This window comes from Petaurus breviceps, unplaced genomic scaffold, assembly GCF_028583685.1.
Source record: "Petaurus breviceps papuanus isolate PSGF00001 unplaced genomic scaffold, PetGlider_PUasm1.0 90919, whole genome shotgun sequence".
NCBI classification, from domain to species: domain Eukaryota; kingdom Metazoa; phylum Chordata; class Mammalia; order Diprotodontia; family Petauridae; genus Petaurus; species Petaurus breviceps.
The window spans coordinates 36389043-36408625 of NW_027187378.1; the positions used below are offsets into that span (position 1 = coordinate 36389043).

At 40.6% G+C, this 19583-nt stretch overlaps 1 protein-coding gene across 2 annotated transcripts in view; it reads right to left on the reverse strand.

Annotated features, from left to right (window-relative positions):
• Positions 1 to 19583, reverse strand: part of IKBKB (inhibitor of nuclear factor kappa B kinase subunit beta) — an 82790-nt gene that overhangs the window by 33533 nt on the left and 29674 nt on the right. For both annotated transcript variants that reach the window (XM_069075824.1, XM_069075823.1), the window contains exons 6-10: positions 15575 to 15663; positions 12404 to 12493; positions 8762 to 8886; positions 6204 to 6311; positions 397 to 526 (exon numbers count right to left, since the gene is read on the reverse strand). In XM_069075824.1, the coding sequence (XP_068931925.1) occupies positions 397 to 526; positions 6204 to 6311; positions 8762 to 8886; positions 12404 to 12493; positions 15575 to 15663 (542 nt within the window). The remainder of the gene's footprint in view (positions 1 to 396; positions 527 to 6203; positions 6312 to 8761; positions 8887 to 12403; positions 12494 to 15574; positions 15664 to 19583) is intronic.

Below are 19583 nucleotides of genomic sequence, written 5' to 3' on the forward strand. Positions count from 1 at the left end.
CACCCTCCTTTTGTGATCGGGTAGACAGAAATACAGCCTGGGTGCCATTTATTCTTTTTATTCTTTTATTTTTTATTTTAAATTATTTTTATCATTTATTGTCTTTATAATTTTATTATTTGTTATTTCATGTTGTTAAGTGTATTCTACCTCATCCTGAGTTTTGGCCTTAGGGTTGCCCAATTATCCTCCTCAGCTCTCATCAGTCTAAACAATTCACATCAGAGAGCTGGAGGAAACAGGTTTCTTCACTGGTTACCTAGTCCTGTGCAATTTCTGATTTTCCCCATAGTTTCTTTCCATTGCATTGCCACAGTAATGCCATATAGATTCACCTCGTGGTTGCAGAGGAAGCAGACATTTTTCATTGAGAGGTAACTTAATTTTTACACTCACCTTTAGGTTCAAGATATCGTCCAGTGCTTTGAAACAGCCATTCGGGCCGTAAGTGGGGTCCGTGCCCCTCTGTCGGGGCTGCCACATTAACATCAACTGCAGCCACTTTTCTAGACGCTGTACTAGAACACTGAGAGACAGAAAAGGACAAGACATAGACAGGAGGAGAAGACACATCTCAGACACCAATGACTTATGGGTGCTATGCAGCATCATGTACATGGTTGGCATTCCAATAAATACTTGTTGGACCCATTAATGGATAAATCTAAGAAAGAATGTTATCACTCCTCACCAATTAAATGGTCTAGGTCCTTATTCCTAAATATGTAATCTGTTACAATAATCTCCTAACTGGTATCCCAGCTTCCAATCTTTCCCCACATCTATTCCATCCTGTAGCTAATCACTGAAGCTAATCTATCTATCCCTAAAATCACCCTAAAACACTGCTTTTATTAAGTGACTCCCCAGTTCAAAAATCTTCAGTGGTTTCCACTGCCTGTAGGAGCAAATTCAAACTACTTATCCTGGCATTCCAATGCCCACCAATATTTACTTTTATTCTGTACTACCATTCCAACATTATCTCTTACTTTACAGGATTTGGGGGCTGGAAAGGATCTCAGCAGCCCTATCCAACCTGAAATTTGATCCCCTCCACAACACACCCATCAAGTGATCATGCAGACTTCACGTGAAGACCTCCAGTAAAGGGAAACCCATTGCCTTCTGAGGCAGTCCATTCCACTTTTGGACATGAAGTTTGTCTTACATCTAGCCCAAATCTGACCCATTAAAGCTACCATCCATTGCTCTAATTCTCACTAATGGAGTCAAGCATAGCAAGACTAATTCATTTACCCCAAGTCGTCCCTTCAAATACTTGCAGACTCTATTATCTCCCCCATGAAGCACTCTCTTTTCTAGAGGCTAAATATTCTTAGTTTCTTCAGCTTCAACGATATCAAGTTTAGACTGTTGACCATCCAGGTTGTTGCCCTCCAGCTCAGGGGTTCTTAATTTTTTTTTTGTGACATGGGCCACTTTGACAGTATGGTGAAAGCTACATAAGGACCCTTTCTCAGAACGATATTTTTAAGAAATTGAAGGAAATGCTGAATTTCAATTAGAGGTTAGTGAAAATAAAGATGTGATTATTATTCCTATGCCAGTTCATTGGCTCCCTGAAATCTATCTATGTATTCTCAAGGAGAAGAGCCTCAGATTAAGAGCCCCTGATGTAGATGTTCTCCATCATATCAGTGTCCTTTCTAATATGTGGTACCCTGAACCAAACACAATACTGTACTTGATTTCTTGACATGACTCAATCCCTTTTTCACTCTGCTTATCCTTTTTATTGTATATATTGTCCCACTTTTCTTCCTACCTAGACTATCTCTACTTATAAATCCAATCCATCTTTGAAGACCCAACTTGAGTTGCTTCCTAACTCCCATGATGCTTTCCCACAGTATACCTTGTAGGTGGATTTGTTTGGGTATTTGCTGAGAAGTGTCTGCTTTGTCAAAATGAAATGTATTTGTATGATCAATATCATACTGCTTACCTTCTCAAGGAGTGGGGGAGAGATGAGAGGGAGGAAAAGAATTTGGGATTCAAATTTAAAAAAAATGAATATTTATAAAATTTTATATGTAATTGGGAAATATTTAGTGAAATAATACTTTTTAGAAAAATTATATGTATCAATAAATTTCTTTTAGAAAATGCTTTCTAAAAACAGGCACATGAAATATGCTGTTAGTGGAATTATGGATTGGTCTAGCCATTCCAGAAAGCAAATTGGGACTGTGTTAATAAGTAACTAAAATATCTCATCCTTTGATGTAGAGCTCCCAATGCTAGTTACATACATGAAAGACAGAATAAAAGATTACATATATACTAAAATGCTTAGAGCAGAGACTTGGAAATGAAGTAGATGCCCATGAGCTGAGAAACTGCTGAAAAAAACTATGGTATATGAAGGTACTGAGAGAATTATGGGAATTGTGTGAACCAAACTGACTTCATCTTGTGACTCTATCCTGGATCTGGCTCAGTTCTCTTTCTATTCAATTATAGGGCTGGTCCAATTTCTATCTTGTGAGAAAACTATTCCATCGTAGGAATTGTGAGAAAATTTTATTTAATTGTTTGAATATAACCCTGTATGGCTGGGAAGCTAGACCACCTCTACCTGCTTCTTAGAGACCCTTAACTAAAAACCCTAGGTTATGTTGATTAGAAACCCAGTTGGAGATAAAGATTGATACAAGGAGTTTTCTCACAATTATGCATTTCAAGCAACCCATATGTCTTCTCTGAAAACTTGCCTTGTTGTAATGGGAGTGCAAATTTAAAGATCTTCCCTGCCCCTAGGCTAAAGTGCACCTGAAACATGGGGGTGGGAGGCTTGTTTTTCAGTAAATACTTTTTGATTGGCCAGTGGGTCAATAAGGTTGTTACATTCTCTGAGCCAGGAGAAGGCTATATAAGCCCTGATGTGAGGCTTTGTTTTGGGGACTCGCTTTGAGAAGTGTTCTGTGATTTGATCTGAATTCTGGGAAGCCGTTGTTGAGAGTCCCCCGGCTTTGAAAAACCCAGATGTGGAAACCCAGATGTTGACTGGGTATGGATGTAATGGCTGGACAGTTTGGAAAGTTGTCTACTTGTTCTGTTTCTGTCTTGATAATGCTGCCTGTATACTTTGAAGTTCGGGGTGCTGACCTTTTTCCCTGAACAAGGTAAACGATATACGTCTGACTGATTAAAGTAAGCTTGTTAACCCATTTTGAGTTGCTTTCCTTTATCAAAGCAGATCCAAGAACCTGTGTGAGCAGCCACCCTAGGGACTCCAGGGTGCTTGCTGCTACAAAATGGCGTCACGAACAGGATCTGCAGAGTAAAAGGAAAGTATGGGGGCTGGGATAATTGTTTGTTTCCCAGTTGTGGTAGCTGTGACTCTGGAGCCGTGGAGCAGGAGAGAAGAATGGCCTGCATGCAGACTTCGCTGAGCTGAGAGCGGGAATGGTGAGCTGCCTGCATTGGGACCTGGGCATGGATGTAATGGCTGGACAGTTTGGAAAGCTTTCTACTTTGTAACTGCCATTTTGTAATAGTAATTGCCATTACTATCACACTTGTACTGTTCAATCATTTACTATTTCACTGTTCCTTTGATTGAGTACAGACACATGGGGTGGGGGGGTGGGGGTGGGAAAGGGAACTGGGACATCTCTTTTTCTTATTTCAGGGAATTGTACCTGTTTGCTCTCCCCCTCCCAACTCAGAAAGTTCCTAATATTTCCTCCAGTTAGAAATCAGATTACCTAATTTTGTATGCTTGTTTATATCCTGTTAACTGTTTTCTTTTAATGTATAAAAATCTGTCTCCCCCTGGATTTGGGGTGCAGTACCAAGCTGAGGAGACCTAGTCCCAATTTGTTATGCAGTTGGTATGCATTGCTTAATAAATCAGTATACTCAGAATCTTGAACCTTTGTTTCCTCAGTTATCTCAGATTTTACCCATCACAGCAATGGAAAATTTACTGTGCCATAAGAAACAATCACTATAAAGAATAAAGAGAACTGTAGAAAGACTTATAGGAACCAGTGCCAAGTGAAATAAACAGAGGCAGTAAGGGGCGGCCAGGTAGCACAGCGAGTAAGAGCTCCAGCCCCATTGTCGGGATGACCTGGGGGATCTAATCCGGGCTCAGACACTTAGTACCCACCCAGAAACACCTGGCCGTGTAACCTTGAGCAAGTTACTTAACCCCAATTGCTTAGGGGCTGCCAGGTGGCTCAGCAAGTAAGAGCACTGGCCCCAGTGTTGGGGTGACCTGGGGATCGAATCCAGGCTCTGATACTTAGCACCATACCCAGAAATAACTGGCCGTGTAACCTTTAGCAAGTTACTTAACCCCAATTGCTTAAAAAAAAAAAAACAGAGGCAGTAAAACAATATATACAATCGTGACAAAAATGGGAAGCAAAAGAAATGAAAACTGATGGTGGGATTGTGGACAGAGGGCTGGATTTGGAATCAGCAGCACATGATTACTTCAGACCCTGCTTTGGACACTTACTAGCTCTGAGACTATCGGGGGTATGGGCAAATAACCTCCCTGAGCCTCAGTTTTCCTCATCTGTAAAATGAGAAGTTTGGAGTAGATAGGCTATATGGATATTTTTAGCTCAAAATCTATGATCCAATTTATTGGCTAACTTTGTTAAACTCTCTCTCATTTTAAAAAATTCTTTGTCACTATGGAAGGGCTCTCTGAAGGGGAGAGGAATATATTAGGAAACTCAGGTAATGTATAAATGAAAGATGTCAACAAAATTTAAAAAAAAAATGCTTTCCCAGATACCTCCAGCCCATAGTGACCTCTCCACTGTTGATCTCATTGCACTTACATCCTATGTTACTCATTTATTAATCACTGACAATTGACATCTCCTATCTTATTTAACTCTTCTATTGCTATTAATATTTTCCTGTGCTGTCTAATTAGATTTCTTAAAAATACATTTTATTGATGTTCTTTTATCTAACATAATAGTCATTTCCCACCCTTTCCAGATTGAAATTTCCTTTACAACAAAGAGAAGCAATTAAACAAAAACATATAATATGGTAACCATTATCTGCCAATGTATACATAGTCTGTCCCTGCAGTTCCCCACCTCTCTACTGTGAGATGGGAGATGTTCTATTAAATGATCTTCAGACCCGGTTTTTCAGCTACCCAAAATTCAATTTTCTTCTAATGATCTTGTTCATTTATATGTGTGTGTGTATTAGTCATTTCATTGGTTCTTACTTATTTCACTCTGAATTATTGCATACAAATCTTCCCTTGTTTCTATGAATTCCTGATATATTTATCACTTCTTACTGCACAGTATTATTCCATTATAGTCATAATACCATCATTTTCAGCCATTCCCCCATCAATAGATATCCACTTTATTTCCAGTTCTTTAATACCACAAAGAGTCCTGCTATGAATACTTTAGTATATACTGGACCTTTGTTTCTGTCTTTGATTTCCTTGGGGTATATGTCCAATAGTGGGATCACTGAGTCTAAGAGTATGGACTTTTCTCATACAATTCCAAATTGTTTTCCAAGATGACTGGACCACTTCCTAGTTACATTTACAGGGCACCCATGTGACAATCTTCTCATGGCCCCTCCAACACTGACTAGTCCGATCTTTTGTAGACTTTACCATCTGCACAGTATGAGGTAAAACCTTAGAGTTATTTGTATTTGCATTTTTCTTGCTATTAGTGATTTAGAACATATTTTCATGTGGTCATTTATAGTTTGAAATTTTTATTTTGAAAACTTTGTTCATGTCCTTTGACTGATTATTCCCCAATTAGATTTTAAGCTCCATGATGGCAGGAACCATATATCTAATAATTCTTTTGTCGTCTTCCTCACCCAGGAAGGGGAAAAGAACACAATAGGTGTTTAATCTTTTTTTTTAATAAATGAGTTTTCTGTGACACAGACCCAGCCTGAGAATGATGGCTTAAGTATCCAGTGGAAAGAGAATAAAACTTACCAAACAAGCATATATTAAGCATCTAGAAATCAGGCACTATGCTAGGCACTAGATATAAATACAAAGAATGAAATAGTCCTTGCCTCCAAGGAGCCTATACTGTGGACCATTACAAGGTGGTCATCCAGATGCTCATTTTGGATGCTCAGTATCTGAGAGATGTATTATGGTGCTGGTCTATGATTAATCTAAACAGGGCCTATGGTGTTTATCTTACCTGTTAAGGTTATTAGGGTATGGTAAACTGCTTGAGAATTTCACCCCTCCAGCCAAGTCTTCACTAACAACGATATCTAGTTCACTCTTCTGTCGAACTTTTGAATGCCTAAAAAGAAGATTTCCCAGAGTGACTAGCTATCCAGTGATTCTCTGTCTAATCAACCAATCAACCAACATTTATTAAGTACCTAGTATAAGCACATTGGCCTTTCCTGTTGATACCTTTAACCACTTTTTAGGGGATAGCCCACCATCTTTTAAGTATTTTACTTTACAGCTATATAGGAAATACATTATAGCCCTCACCATGGGCTAGAGGTGAAGCTGGGTTTTTTAAAGTTATGCCAGTGGAACACAAGCCCTAGTGGACCTTCGTAAGACTAGAGGGTTTTGAAGATTGGTCTAGAAACAGAATGTGTGTCTGTCCCCTGAAGCCCAACCTAGCTAAGTTCAGAGAGGCTCATCCCTCAGAAGGATGGTCACCAAGGAATAAGTTAATGGCCATGGCAATTCATGAAGCATGGAGTGGTTGGGATCTGGGTCCATGGCAGGAGTTCTCACACCCCTGGAACTAGGTGTCTTTCTAAGTATCCAAGAAAAAGAGTCCACATTTCTAGACTTATTTATCTTTCATAAGAATCATGGTCAACTTCTTTTATTGTGGAAAGATGGTACCTTTGGGCATATAAAAATGACAGAGCACTTGGAAGCATTATTCATAGAAAAAGTTTTTTTGCAGAGTTATTCCTCAGAACATCTGGTTCTTTATTCATTCATGTTATTAGTTCTTTAGGTTGGTTTTGCCCAGGAGGGTGCTAATAAATGTTTAACAACTGGCCCACCAGGGAAAAAAGTATGCATGACACACTTGTAAATTTAATCTGTATTATTAACATTTTCTCCATCACTTTTTAAAGTGTAGACAATTGACAAAGCAAAAATCAAGCCCTGTTTTTCAGTGTTCGCTGATTTCAGAGGGTAAATGATCACAATGATGATTTTATTAATAATAGGCTCTCATGAGCCAGTATAAGCACTGTCCAGCACACTCTTTCCTGGGCTTTTCTGAACTTCTCCCCTACCCAGATTTCATTCTGAGGCAGGTGGGAGGGTTCAGTGGACAGAGAATTGGACTTGGAATCAGGAAAACTTGAATTCTAAACCTCCCTCCCATAGTAATGTATGTTGTATGACCTTGGGCAAGACACTCTTTTCTCAGAACCTCTCTCAGTCTGTTTCCTAACCTGCAGAATAGGGATAACAACACATACCTCCCAGGGTTGTTGTGAGGACTAAATGTCTGTAAAGTGCTTTGAGAACCTTAAAGTGCTATGTAAATGCTAGTAATTATTATCATTTTATTCAATACAAAATCTTGAAGTCCTGATGGACAATTTCAAAGAATGTCCCAGTTAATCTGGGCTAAGAATTTTCCAAAGCATTTGGAAATAGGAAAGTTCAGCTTATTGTTAGGAACCGTATTCACCTTATCTTTTTAGAGGTATATAGTGGTATAAATTTAGCAATAATTGTTCTAAAATATAGGCTGCATTCCTAAAATGAGATCTTTTGAGAAGAAAAAAAGTATAGAGAGGTATTCACTGAATAAAGGTAAACATCTACTATGTACATTTCTTTCATATTCCTTTCAACTCCAATGAAGATGTTTTTTATTAAATGTTATCATTACTTACTCTTTGTCTTGGTGACTTGCATCATTATTGTCTTAACTAAGATTTTATACAAGCTAGATTTTGGGAAGAAATACAGTCTACACTAGGACCCATAATATATATGAACCAATGATAGGCCTTGGAATTGTTCATTAAAACTGTCAAAGACAGACATTCTCCTGTCATTTAGTGGGGCTGATGAGAGGCAATGCAGTGGACTAGGAAGAACATAAGAAGCCCTGACTTCAGAAGAGAACTGAGTTCAGAGGCTACATCCAATACGTACTTACCCGTAGCATGGACAAGTCACATCCCTGAGCCTCTATTTCTTTATCTGTTAAACGGCAATAGATATCTGTATCCCCTGCCTCATATAATTTTCATGAGGCTCAAATAAGATAATATATGTAAAATCCTTTCCAAACCTTTGAAGTACTATGTAAGATATCAGCTATTATTATTAACATTACAATGAACAATAATTCACATTTATATAGTATTTTGAGGTTTAAAAGGTACCCCATGAGGCAAGTAGTAAAAGTATTGTTTTAAAAGTCAAATTTTTTCAAATGAGAAATCAGATTCAGGTTAAGTGTGACTAGGGTCACACAGGTAGAAACAAGATGAGCCAAGACTTGACCCCAGGGCTTTTACATGCAACCTCTGTATTCAAAATAAAACTGATTGTGAGAAATTATCAAAATAAAAATGCATATGGCAGGCTTACTTCTGGGATTACTGAAAAAATAGTCTCAGAGAACTTTTATAAAATTGGTATAGCCTAGGCCTGAGGTCAACTATGTGTCTTCTGACTGAGGGGAGATAGTGGATAAAGGAAAAAGCAGTCACCAGGTCTGTGGGTCACTCACAGACATCCACTTACCACTGCACTGGCTGCCAGTTGGGGAGGAATGGCCTGAACCCTGTGATACACTCAAAGGCCAGGGTCCCAAAGCTCCAATAGTCCACAGTAACCGTATACTTCTGTTGTTCCAACAGCTCTGGAGCCTGAGAAGAGACATTGTTGAGTTGGACCTGAGAAGTTCTTCTGTCCTCCAAGCCCCATGGGGAAAGGCAAGACATTCAAACTACCCCAATTTTCACCTTCCTCCACTGTGGGTCTAGGAGCCACAGCATGCCTGATCTGTGCAGAAGGAGCTTCCTTATTTGGTTCCCAGGCCTTAATTCCAGGAGTTCCATCTAGTTCTCTAGGTTTGACTCAGTAAGTCAGAGGGAAGGACCAGGAAGAAAGACTCCTGGACTTTATTTTGATCCTTACTCTGCCTTGGGGGGATGGGGAGGAATGGGAGAGCAGAGAAGGGATATGGTACACCCAATAAGTTTCCCCATGCTTCAGTGTCCCCATTTTTTAAATGAAGCCAGCATCACTGTCACCACCATCAACAAAGGTTGATTGAGTGCTTGTTGTACCTGGGAAATGGGTTAGATAAGGAAGACACCAAGAATGTTAGTGTGTAGAGGGATATCCTTATATAGGGAAAAACTTTTTTAAAATGGGGTGGGGGAAATTTTAAAAATAAGACTTTTGAGAAATGCACATATTTTTAAATGCCAGAAAAGTTTGATCTCCATGACATACCATGCCTTTGGAATTTAAGCAACAACACGAAGGGGATGAGGGATGGGGAGAGAGGGGGTAAGCAGCACCTTTAAATGTTTCTCAGTGTACACAAATGCCTTGCTTTGCCTCTGTTGCTAAGAAGTACAAGGCAGGATCCCTGTCCTCTAGAAGCTTACCCTCTAAGGGGGAAAGATAAATGTTGTGAGGAAACTGCTTTATAAAAGTGCTATATAAATTCACGTCCAGATAGGGAGCTGATGGAGTCAGTCAGACTACAGACTGAAGCATATTTTCTTCTCTTTATTTAAAAAAATTTTTTGGACATGGATAATGTAGCAACTTGTTTTGCATGACTGTACATATTTTTAATGTTTCAGTTTTTTGTTTTCTCAATGGGTGTGAGAAAGGATAAGGGGAGGGAGAAAATTTGGAACTGAAAACAAAACAAAATAGAATTTAAAAGGTGTTATATAAATGAGATGATAGAAGGTATAGTGGATGGGGAGTGGGTCTCAAAACCAGGTTCAAGCCCTACCTCTGACACATATTAGGTGAGAGACCCTTAGCAAATCAGTTAACCTCTCAATTTGTCCAAAAGCATTGGTAGAAGGAGTTTTCTCATGAGGAATTCCCTGACCTGTAGCAGTGAAATCACAAGCCTGGTCCTCAGTCATATTTAAATGAGGAGCATGATGATGATTTTATATTTGAAAGTATATAAAGACAGGCCCCATGGTCTAGTGGAAAGAATGCTGCTGAACTTTGGAGTCAAAGGGTTGGACTCTAATCCTGTCTTAAGCACTTGCTAATGACCAGGACAAGTAAGTTGCTTAAATTTTCTGTATTTTACTTTTTTTCTTTGGCATCAAAAAACCTTGATTTGAAAGGTGGGAGGAGGGGGAAGGCCCAAGGGTTATGTATGATATAGAAGAGATTTTCATTTGGGTATGGGTGGGTCTCTGAAGTTGCTTCCAACTTTGAAAAGTCACGATTCTCTAATTCTGTGATTCACCAAAGGGGAATCCACCCATAAGGAAAGATATGGAGGAAGGATAAGCAGGTCTTATCACCATGTTGATTAGAATTAGTGATGAGATGTCATATCAAGTTGGAGATGTATGGGAAAGGTAAAAGTGTGGTTTCTCAGAGACTGTCTGCTAAAGTAAGTCCTTAGGTCTTAGGCCTAAGTTTTCATTTTTTTATTAGAAATTATGTGACTTTGAAACTTTAGAATTCTTTCTGTATATTTGCTCTATTCTAGTCAGTCCTTCTCACCCAGCTTACCATGAAAGAGTTAAATTTCTATAGAACTGCAAGAATTGCTGAACAAGACTACTGATAAGGGAGAACAGGCAGTAACCTTGGAAAAGAAGCTCAGTCCCTGGTTCCCAGACAAAAACTCATAGATAATACTAAAAATAATGAAGACTGGAAGGAGCTGGCAGCAGCAGGTGGATTTGACCAATCAAGGGACAGACAGTAGCCTTGGGACCCTCAAGTCCAGATAAGAATGTATCAAGGGTAGACTGAAAGGAGGGGTCCAGTATTCTGAGGTTGTAATGCACTGACGTAATGGACCTAATGTACTATGTAACAAGATTAGAACCTCATTAGTAATAATTATGTTAATATTCATAACCCTTGCTTATTTAACCCAGCTTTAGCTTATGTACAGCGGCCTCCTCTCTCTAGGTGCTGTCCCAGAGACTGGACTGCCTGCTTCTCACGAGATTCTAATAAATCTTTCTACCTTCACTTTAAGAGGTCTCCGAGTAGTCAATTTGGGTTAGGGTCTCCGTATCCCACACAGAGATGTCTGGAAGAAAGAATATTTGGTATGCCTGACTTGAGGGCAATGGTGCAGGGACAGACAGCAGTAATTAAAAGGCATCCAGATGCTGGTTCAATTTTTGACATGATCTGAGCATCCTGATGTACAGGATAAAGAGTAGGGGCCTAAGAACAAATTCTTGGGGGAATGCCTATAGACTGGTAAGTGACCAAAAAAATGAAACAAACAACATAACTACGGCAAAGACCCAAAATCTGAATATGAAAGCTGGTCCAAGAGAGCAAATGAACATAGGTGGGGAACTCTAGCTGTGGTATATTATGTGCACTGTCAGACTCTGCTGATTTGGTTGGTTTAGTGATTAGTTGGTTTTGTTAAAATTGTATTTTTTTCTTTTTAAAAAATTCTTTGTCAGAAGAGATGGCTCACTGGGGAGAAAGGGGAAAGGGAGACATTTAAAGATGGAGGTGATAGAAAACAAAAGTATAAAAAAATTTTAAGGACAATAAAATCTTTTAGAGGTGTCCCCACAGCTAGGAGAAAATAAATTGATGGCAAGTGGATCCCCCCCAAAAAGACGCTACAGAATCTATAAAATTATAGCATTCACAGAGTTAGATTGGATCCCCAGATATAATCATGAGATTGAAAAATGGGTGATGTACAATTAGGACAAATATAATGAAACTATTTCATAGAGCAGGCAATAAACCTAGTAATTGTAAATTGATCTGAAAAAGCCAAACATCTTGGGTTTTTTTTTTTAAAGATGGAAAAGATGTGTAGTCATCTGACTAAAACTGACTTCCTCAGGTTGTAAATGAGGAAACTCAGGCCCAGAGGGGGCCATGGCTTTCCCAGACATTGGGAGTTTAAGGCAGAGACAAAGTTATAGATGGCTTCTAAGAAAAGTTGGGATATGACTCACAAAAGGACCACCATGACCCATCACTCGGGACTGCTACAAACAGAATACCAGGATGGCTGGTTCATGGGGTTGATCTAGCAAGATACCTATCCTATGTTCCTATGAAACATCCAGATGGCTGGGGTGGGGATAAACTGAGGGTGTCTGGAGCCTAGAAAACAAGATGCTGGTGGGCTTATTACAAGAAAAAGCAATGGGTATATGTGCCAATCCCACCTCTTACCAGGTACTGCAGCGTCCCCACAAAGGAAGTGCAAAGACTGCCTTGATCCAGCTCTTTGGCATATCCTAGGTCAATTATCTTGTGTATTAACTGAAAACAAAAGGTTAAAAAAAAAGCTCAAGGTTTATAACAACAACATACTGTGACCCTGTTCTAGCATAAACATCTTTGTGCTGGAATGAAGAGATAGTTATGGTAAAGGTATCTAAATCATAGATGGTGTGAACACCCTCTGTCTGATCCAGCCAGCTCTGATGTCAGAACAATGAGCAAGAATGAGCATGCAGAACGGCACAATGGGGCAGAGGTGACTGACTCCTTTTGGCAGCCTGACCACATATCCAAACTGAGTTTCACCGAGGAGACTTTAGGAGGCCTGAGAATTCTGTCATTGCAATCCTAAGATACCAGCTGGGGTGTCCCAGTATGACCCAAAGCTACTCTTCATCTTCCCACCTGAAAAGAACAAAGGTGCCTGTCGACTGCTACTCACATACAGCTGTTTCTCAGGTAGAGCTTCAGGGAGAGGTTGAAGCCCAGGGAAGATGGCAACAGGCCTTGCAGGACATAGACTCACCTTGTTCAATGTAACCTGAGAGCAGTCTTGGGTATGAACTAGCTCTCCTGGCCCAAGTGTAGATTTCGTTAAGTACCCCTGACCTCCACCATTTCCCTATTCCCACTCCACACTTCAATCTCAAGCTTGGCCTTTACATCAGAGGAATCAAACTCAAGGTTGTAGTTGCCAGGTGGAACCAGATTAAACTGTAACTGGGAAAGGTTTAACAAAATGAATAAAACACACAGCTAACTTTAATTTGTGGGTTTGCTAAATCAACATAAGGCCCTCAGGGCAGCCTGTTTTTAATTTTATTTTAAACTAGCTGTTTTAGATGAACGAATGAATGAATTTATTTAACATCATGTGCCCAGTACTAACTTAAACCCCCAGAAGAGAAACACAAAAGCAAAGACCGTCCCCACCTGAAAGGAGTTTATATTCTAATAGGGGGAGAGTGAGAGCCAGGGAGGCTACTTCAATTTGGAAAGCTAAAGGGAAGATGAGGGGAGGTGGTGGGCCTAGAAGAAGCATAGGGGTATGGATGGACAGACCTTTTACAAAAGCATGGACAGAGCTAAATTCTATAGTCATGGGGCTGGTAGGAGATGGCTGAGGAGTGAGTTGGACCCAGATGTGATGTGTGATTGAGGCAACCACTGACAGGAGAGGGAGGCCCCAGGGCCAGAGCTGGATTTATTGATGCAACCTCTCATTTTGGTGGCTAGACACATATTTTTCTTTAAGCTCCAAAAATAATGATGATGATATCTAATGATGAAAAACAATAGGCAGCGAGGTGGCACCATAGTGCATAGAGTGTCAGGCCCAGAGTCAGGTGGACTCATCTTCCTGAGTTCAAATCTGGCTCCAGACACTTACTAGCTGTGTGACCCTGGGCAAGTCACTTAACTGTTTGCCTCAGTTTCCTCATATGTAAAATGAGTTGGAGAAGGAAGTGACAAACCACTCCAGTATCTCTGCCAATAGAACCCCAAATGGGGTCAGCAAGAGTCAGACAGAAAAACAACTCAACAACAACAACAAACTGTGTGTCAGGCTTACGCTTATTATTATTCATTTTCTCATTTCATCCTCAACACACTCCTGGGGAGTTGGTGCTATCCTTATCCCCATTTTATAGATGAGGAAACTAAGGCAGAGGTTAAGTGACTTGCCTAGGGTCACACAGCCAGTAAGTTTGTTTGAGGCTGGATTGGAACTCAGATCTTCCTGACTCCAGGCCTAGAGCTCTATCCACTCCGGGGATTCTTAAACTTATTTCCCTAGTGACCCCTTTTTGCATTTTGACAGCTATCATCAGCACTGCATAGTCTGAAGGCATGCGCAGTGTAAAGCGTACATGCTTTGTGCTCAGAACCAAGGCTGCAGTGAAACTACACTATGCAGCATGGGCAGGTGCTGCCAGAAACACCTCAGATTCATTATGCATTTGATTTTTAATTTTTGGTCGCTGTGCATTCAGAAATCTTTTGCTGTTGCCAAATTTTTCATGACCCCATTTGGGGTCCTGACCCACAGTTTAAGAAGCACTGCACTACATACCACCTTAGCTGCCAAAAGACCTAGTCCCTGCCAGCCATGGTCACAAATCTAGTAAGTGTCTGAGGCTGGATTTGAACTTAGGGCTTCCTGGTTCCATACCCAGAACTGGAGCCACCACGTCACGCAGCTACCAAAAGACCTAGTCCAGGAACCTATGGCCTGGAGGCCACATATGGCCCTCTTGGTCCTCAAGTGCGGCCCTTTGACTGAATCCAAACTTTATAGAACAAATCCTTCTATTAAGGGACCACAGGTTCCCTAACCCTGTTGTGTGAAGTCTGGATTCAAAGGCTGTACTTGAGGACCTGGAGGGCCACATGTGGCCTTGAGGCAGTATTTCCCCACTGCTGACCTAGTCCCTGCCAGCAGCAGCCTCCACTCACCATCCCTTTAACTTCTAAACATCAAACCAAAATACCCCTCCCCGGACACCATGTCCAGGGAGGACCATCACGAGGCTACTGCAAACAACAGAATGAGTGCCAGGAAGGCTGGACTGTGGGTCTGACCCAGCGACATAAGTTTCCTGTGTTCCCATGCAACATCCAGATAGCTGGATGGGTGGGGAGACACTTCCTCCATATATCCCCTGCCACCCAGATCTCTCTTCTGACCAAACACACACAAGTTCTCATGCCTAAAAGTCTCAGCGTTGGCATCAAGATCTAGAGTTAGCTTTCAACTGGTTTCCAGTCAAGCAACCAAAGTGGGGGCTCTCAACATCAATGAGAATCGAGGTCTCATTCCAAGAACTGTTGGGCCCTTGAGGGGAAGGGGTAAACAATATTTTCCTTATCAGACCTGTGCCACCTGGGTTCTTCACAATGCCAGCCATTTAAATGCGCTCCGATCTGAAGAGGTCTCATACTGAGCAGGGCCGTTCAATCTATTAAAAGTGGTCTCGAAGAAAATCAAAGCTTCACACAAGGAAATGAAAATACAAACAGAGAGGCAGAAAAACATTTCCTCTCCCCACCAAGAATGGACTCTGGGAGATGAATGCCACATACAAAACCAGCAGTCACCAGACCCTGATTTCCACTTACCCTTTTTTCTCCTTGTTGCAGGACGATGTTTTCAGGCTTCAGGTCCCGATGGATGATTCGGTTTTCATGAAGGTATCTAAGTGCCGAGGCTGTGGTTTGGAAAGGAAGCAGTTAAGTCTAGAGAATAGCTCACATTTTAGGATTTTCCCCATTACTTTATAGCTCAACTCTGAACTCTTTCCAATTGCCTGAGGTGTTTAAGAAGGAAAAGACTGGAGAGAAGGGCTATAGTCCTCATTTTAATTCAGTGTAATTTTTTTAAATTAATTTTTTTTATTAATGACAAGAACTCCTGACATTTACATAGTGATTTTTGGTTGTACTTTTTGATGTTATTAGCATTGGGAACTCCTGGGAAGAAAGCTCCTTCCAAAGATGCAGACTGAAGAAGGTTCTGCAATTTATAATGTGGAGAGCTGCCTGGGGGCTGGGCCCTGAGAAGTTAAGTAAATCCCAAAGATCACACAGCCAGGAAGTGTGAGAGGTCCTCAATCCAGGTCCTTCCTTACTCTGAGGCTTGGCATCTCCCCAGTAAAGCAGGCCATTGCTCTCTAGATAATGCTTCAAGTTTTACAAATTGCTTTGCCTACAGTAATCCCATGAGGAAGGCAGTATAAATTCTCATTTTATAGATGAAGTTACTGAGGCACAACAATTACACAATTTTCTAATACTCAAAGCTATCCGAGAATACAATGGGCTGCCTTATGAGAAAGAGATTTCCCCATCCTGGAAGTATTCAAGGCAAGGCTGAATGACCACAAAATAGGAGAAGGAGACAAGGAAGGCACTTTACAAAAAGAAATGTCAAATGGAGGAGGATACTGTGAGGTATAATTATGTTGGAGACACAGCAGAGTATTTTATTCACAATGTATAAAAATCTGTACACCAGGATGGTATAGTAGAAAGGCATCAAATTTGAGAGTCAGGAGAAGAGACCTGGTTCAAATGTATACTTTGATGTATACTAAATGCGTGACTTTGTACAGGTTACTTGACCCCTGTAAGTCTAACTTTTTTTTCTTATATAGAATGAAGATAATAACACTTGCATTTCCTGTCTCAAAGGATTGTTTTGAGAAGGGAGCTTTGTAAGCCTGAAAGCACCATGTTATTGTTATTGCCAGAAGTTTAATCAGTCAGTCCATAAGCATGTATTAAGTGCTTACTAGATGCCAAGTACTGTAATGTGGCAAATAAAAATTTTCAAGATATTATTTCTGGGTAAATTATAATCAATTTTTATTAATTATGGCTACAAGGTAATCAATAAAGTGAGTTCAGTTATTCCTCTTGGTGATCAAAGAAACCTAATCTTGAAGACTTATAAAGCTTTTGGAAAAACGGGGCACCTGAGGGTGGAAATCAACTCTGATTGGCTGACAACTAATGAGAGAATGATTATAATGAGCTGTGGGCTTATTCTAACAAGGGACCGGAGGTCTGATCACTCAGCCTGGGACACAGAGACGTCTCTTTCCAGACCACCCCAGTCTAGGGCCATCTAGACAAAAGGGGGAATCCATTTCCACTCAGACCTATGGGACAATTCACCTAGACTAGAATTTCTTTTGATCATTTGATCAGATCTAAGTTTTCCCAGATGGGCAAGTTTCACCCAAGATTTCATCTCCTTATCAGCCCTACACTTCAAAGGCTGGCTGAATAACCTACAGGAACTGATTTCGGAATGAGGAAATAGAAAGGGAAACACCTTCATCCTAATTCAATAATTGGTTGTTAATATTCTTTCTCAGTATTAAAAGCTGGAAAAACAAGGAAAGGTAAAGGACAGGGGTCCCTGCTCTCAGGAACTCAGTCTAAGGAGGGAAAGGACAGGCAAACAACTATATATAAGCAAATAGCATAAAATGGATATTGGAGAAATTGGAGAAAATCAATGGAGGCAAAGCAGTAGAATTAAAAGGCTTCTTGTGGTAGTGGGATTTTAGTTGAGACTTAAAGGAAACCAGGAGGCAGAGAAGAGGAGGATGAGCATCCCAGGAGTGAGGCACAGTCAATGAAAATGTCCAGAGTTGGGCAATGGGAGTGTCTGGCTGGAGGAACAGCCAGGAGACCTGGGTCACTGGATAGCACAGGGTGTGGGGGAGAGCAAGGTGTAAGAAGATGGTAAAGGTAGGAGGGGGCTGCTTTGTAATGGGCTTTGAATGCCACTTAGTAGTGCAGAAAATCAAAGGACCAGGTTAAAATGTAATTGGGAAATGCTTAACAAAAGAAATAAAAATACAATGCAACATAATGTTTGGGGTTTTCTAAGTCAGTATGAGACTCATATAGAATACTTTTTTTAGTAGTCTCATTTTATAGATGAAGAAACTGAGGCACTGGGGTGGCTAGGTGGCACAGTGAATAGAGCACTAGCCCTGGAGTCAGGAGGACCTGAATTCAAATCCGGGCTCAGACACTTAACACAAAATTAGCTGTGTGACCATGGGCAGATCACTTAACCCCAATTGCCCTCCAAAAATAAAAAAAAAAAAACAAAGAAAAAGAAGGGAATAAGCATTTATTTTGTACCTACTATATGCCAGGCACTGTGATATTTTTTTTTCTCACAAATATTATCTCATATCAAAGACTATAGGATAGAGGCTGACCTAGAACCCAGGTCTTTTGACTTCTTGTCCAGTGTTATTTCCACTATACTATTTATTTTAGTAGAGTTCATGAAAATACCGTCAATGATACTAATAGCCTGTATTTGCATAAGAATTCATAGTTTTCAAGAGCTACATAACCTTATCTGATTCACAGAAACCTTCAAGGCAGGCAGGCCAGATGCTTGTTGGACAGATGAAGACACCAGCGCCCAAAGACGTTATTACCAAGTGACTTGGTGAAATTACAAAGAACTAGGCGCTAGAACCTACATTTTTTGGTATCTAATGTTAAAAATAACTGACATTTACAGCACTCTAAAGTTTGCAAAGGGCTTTTTTTTAATCTTTAAAATAACTCCAGAGGGGCAGCTAGGTAGCGCAGTGAATAGAGTACCTGCCCTGGAGTCAGGAGGACCTGAGTTCAAATTCAGACTCAGACACTTAACAGTAGCTGTGTGACCTTGGGCAAGTCACTTAACCCCAATTGCCCTGCCTTTCCCCTTCCAAAAAGACCAAAAAAAAAAAAATAACCCCACGAGGTAAAAAGTGCAAGAATTATTTTACAGATGAAGAAACTGCCTAAGGCCACACAGTTAGCAAAGGCGAGATCTGAACTCAGGTCTTTCAGGCTTGCTGGTATATTCTCTACCACAGTACCTCTTGCTTCTTTATAGGAAATATCCTATGCCTCTCCTAATCTCAAACTTCTCCATTCTCCAACCTCCTTCCAGGAGAGGTGATGGCCTCTCCCTACAGCCTGTTCAATAGACCCCATCATTACCAAAACAAACCCCTCCCATTTCCTAGGCAGTGGGAAGCCTCCTATTAATTCAGAGAAAAGAGACCAGCTACTACCATCAAACTACTCATCTCTGACTCATCCAAGTCAGGAGAGTAAGATGAGCTTATGCTGACAGAAGATGAGATAAGGCTTCATGCATCACAGAGGCCAGTCCCAGGCCTGCCGGAAGATACTGGGGTGGGCAGGGCATGCACTGCCTTCAGGAAGCTGAGACAGAGGCCTTTTTTTAGAGTAAGGAAGGGCCCCCATCGTGCACCCTGGAGATCTCAGAACGTGAATCTCTCCAAGCAGAAAGAAGCATACTTGGGTGTTTTCAGAAAATGATCAAGAAATATTTCTATAGAATCCTTTACAGGATTTCCTCCAGTTATATTAGGAAAATATTATGCAAAAACCCTGGTCAGCTCCTCATTAACACATCTGAGGAGGGGTGGTCCTTCTAGACAAAGGGCAGGGTACCCAAGGTCATTCATATGCAGGCATCAGTAGCGAATGGACCAAAATTGACTTGGAAGATACTGGCTTCTTTTTTGAGGGGATAGGGGGTAACCAGTGATTTCTTCAGGATATGGAACTCTCAATG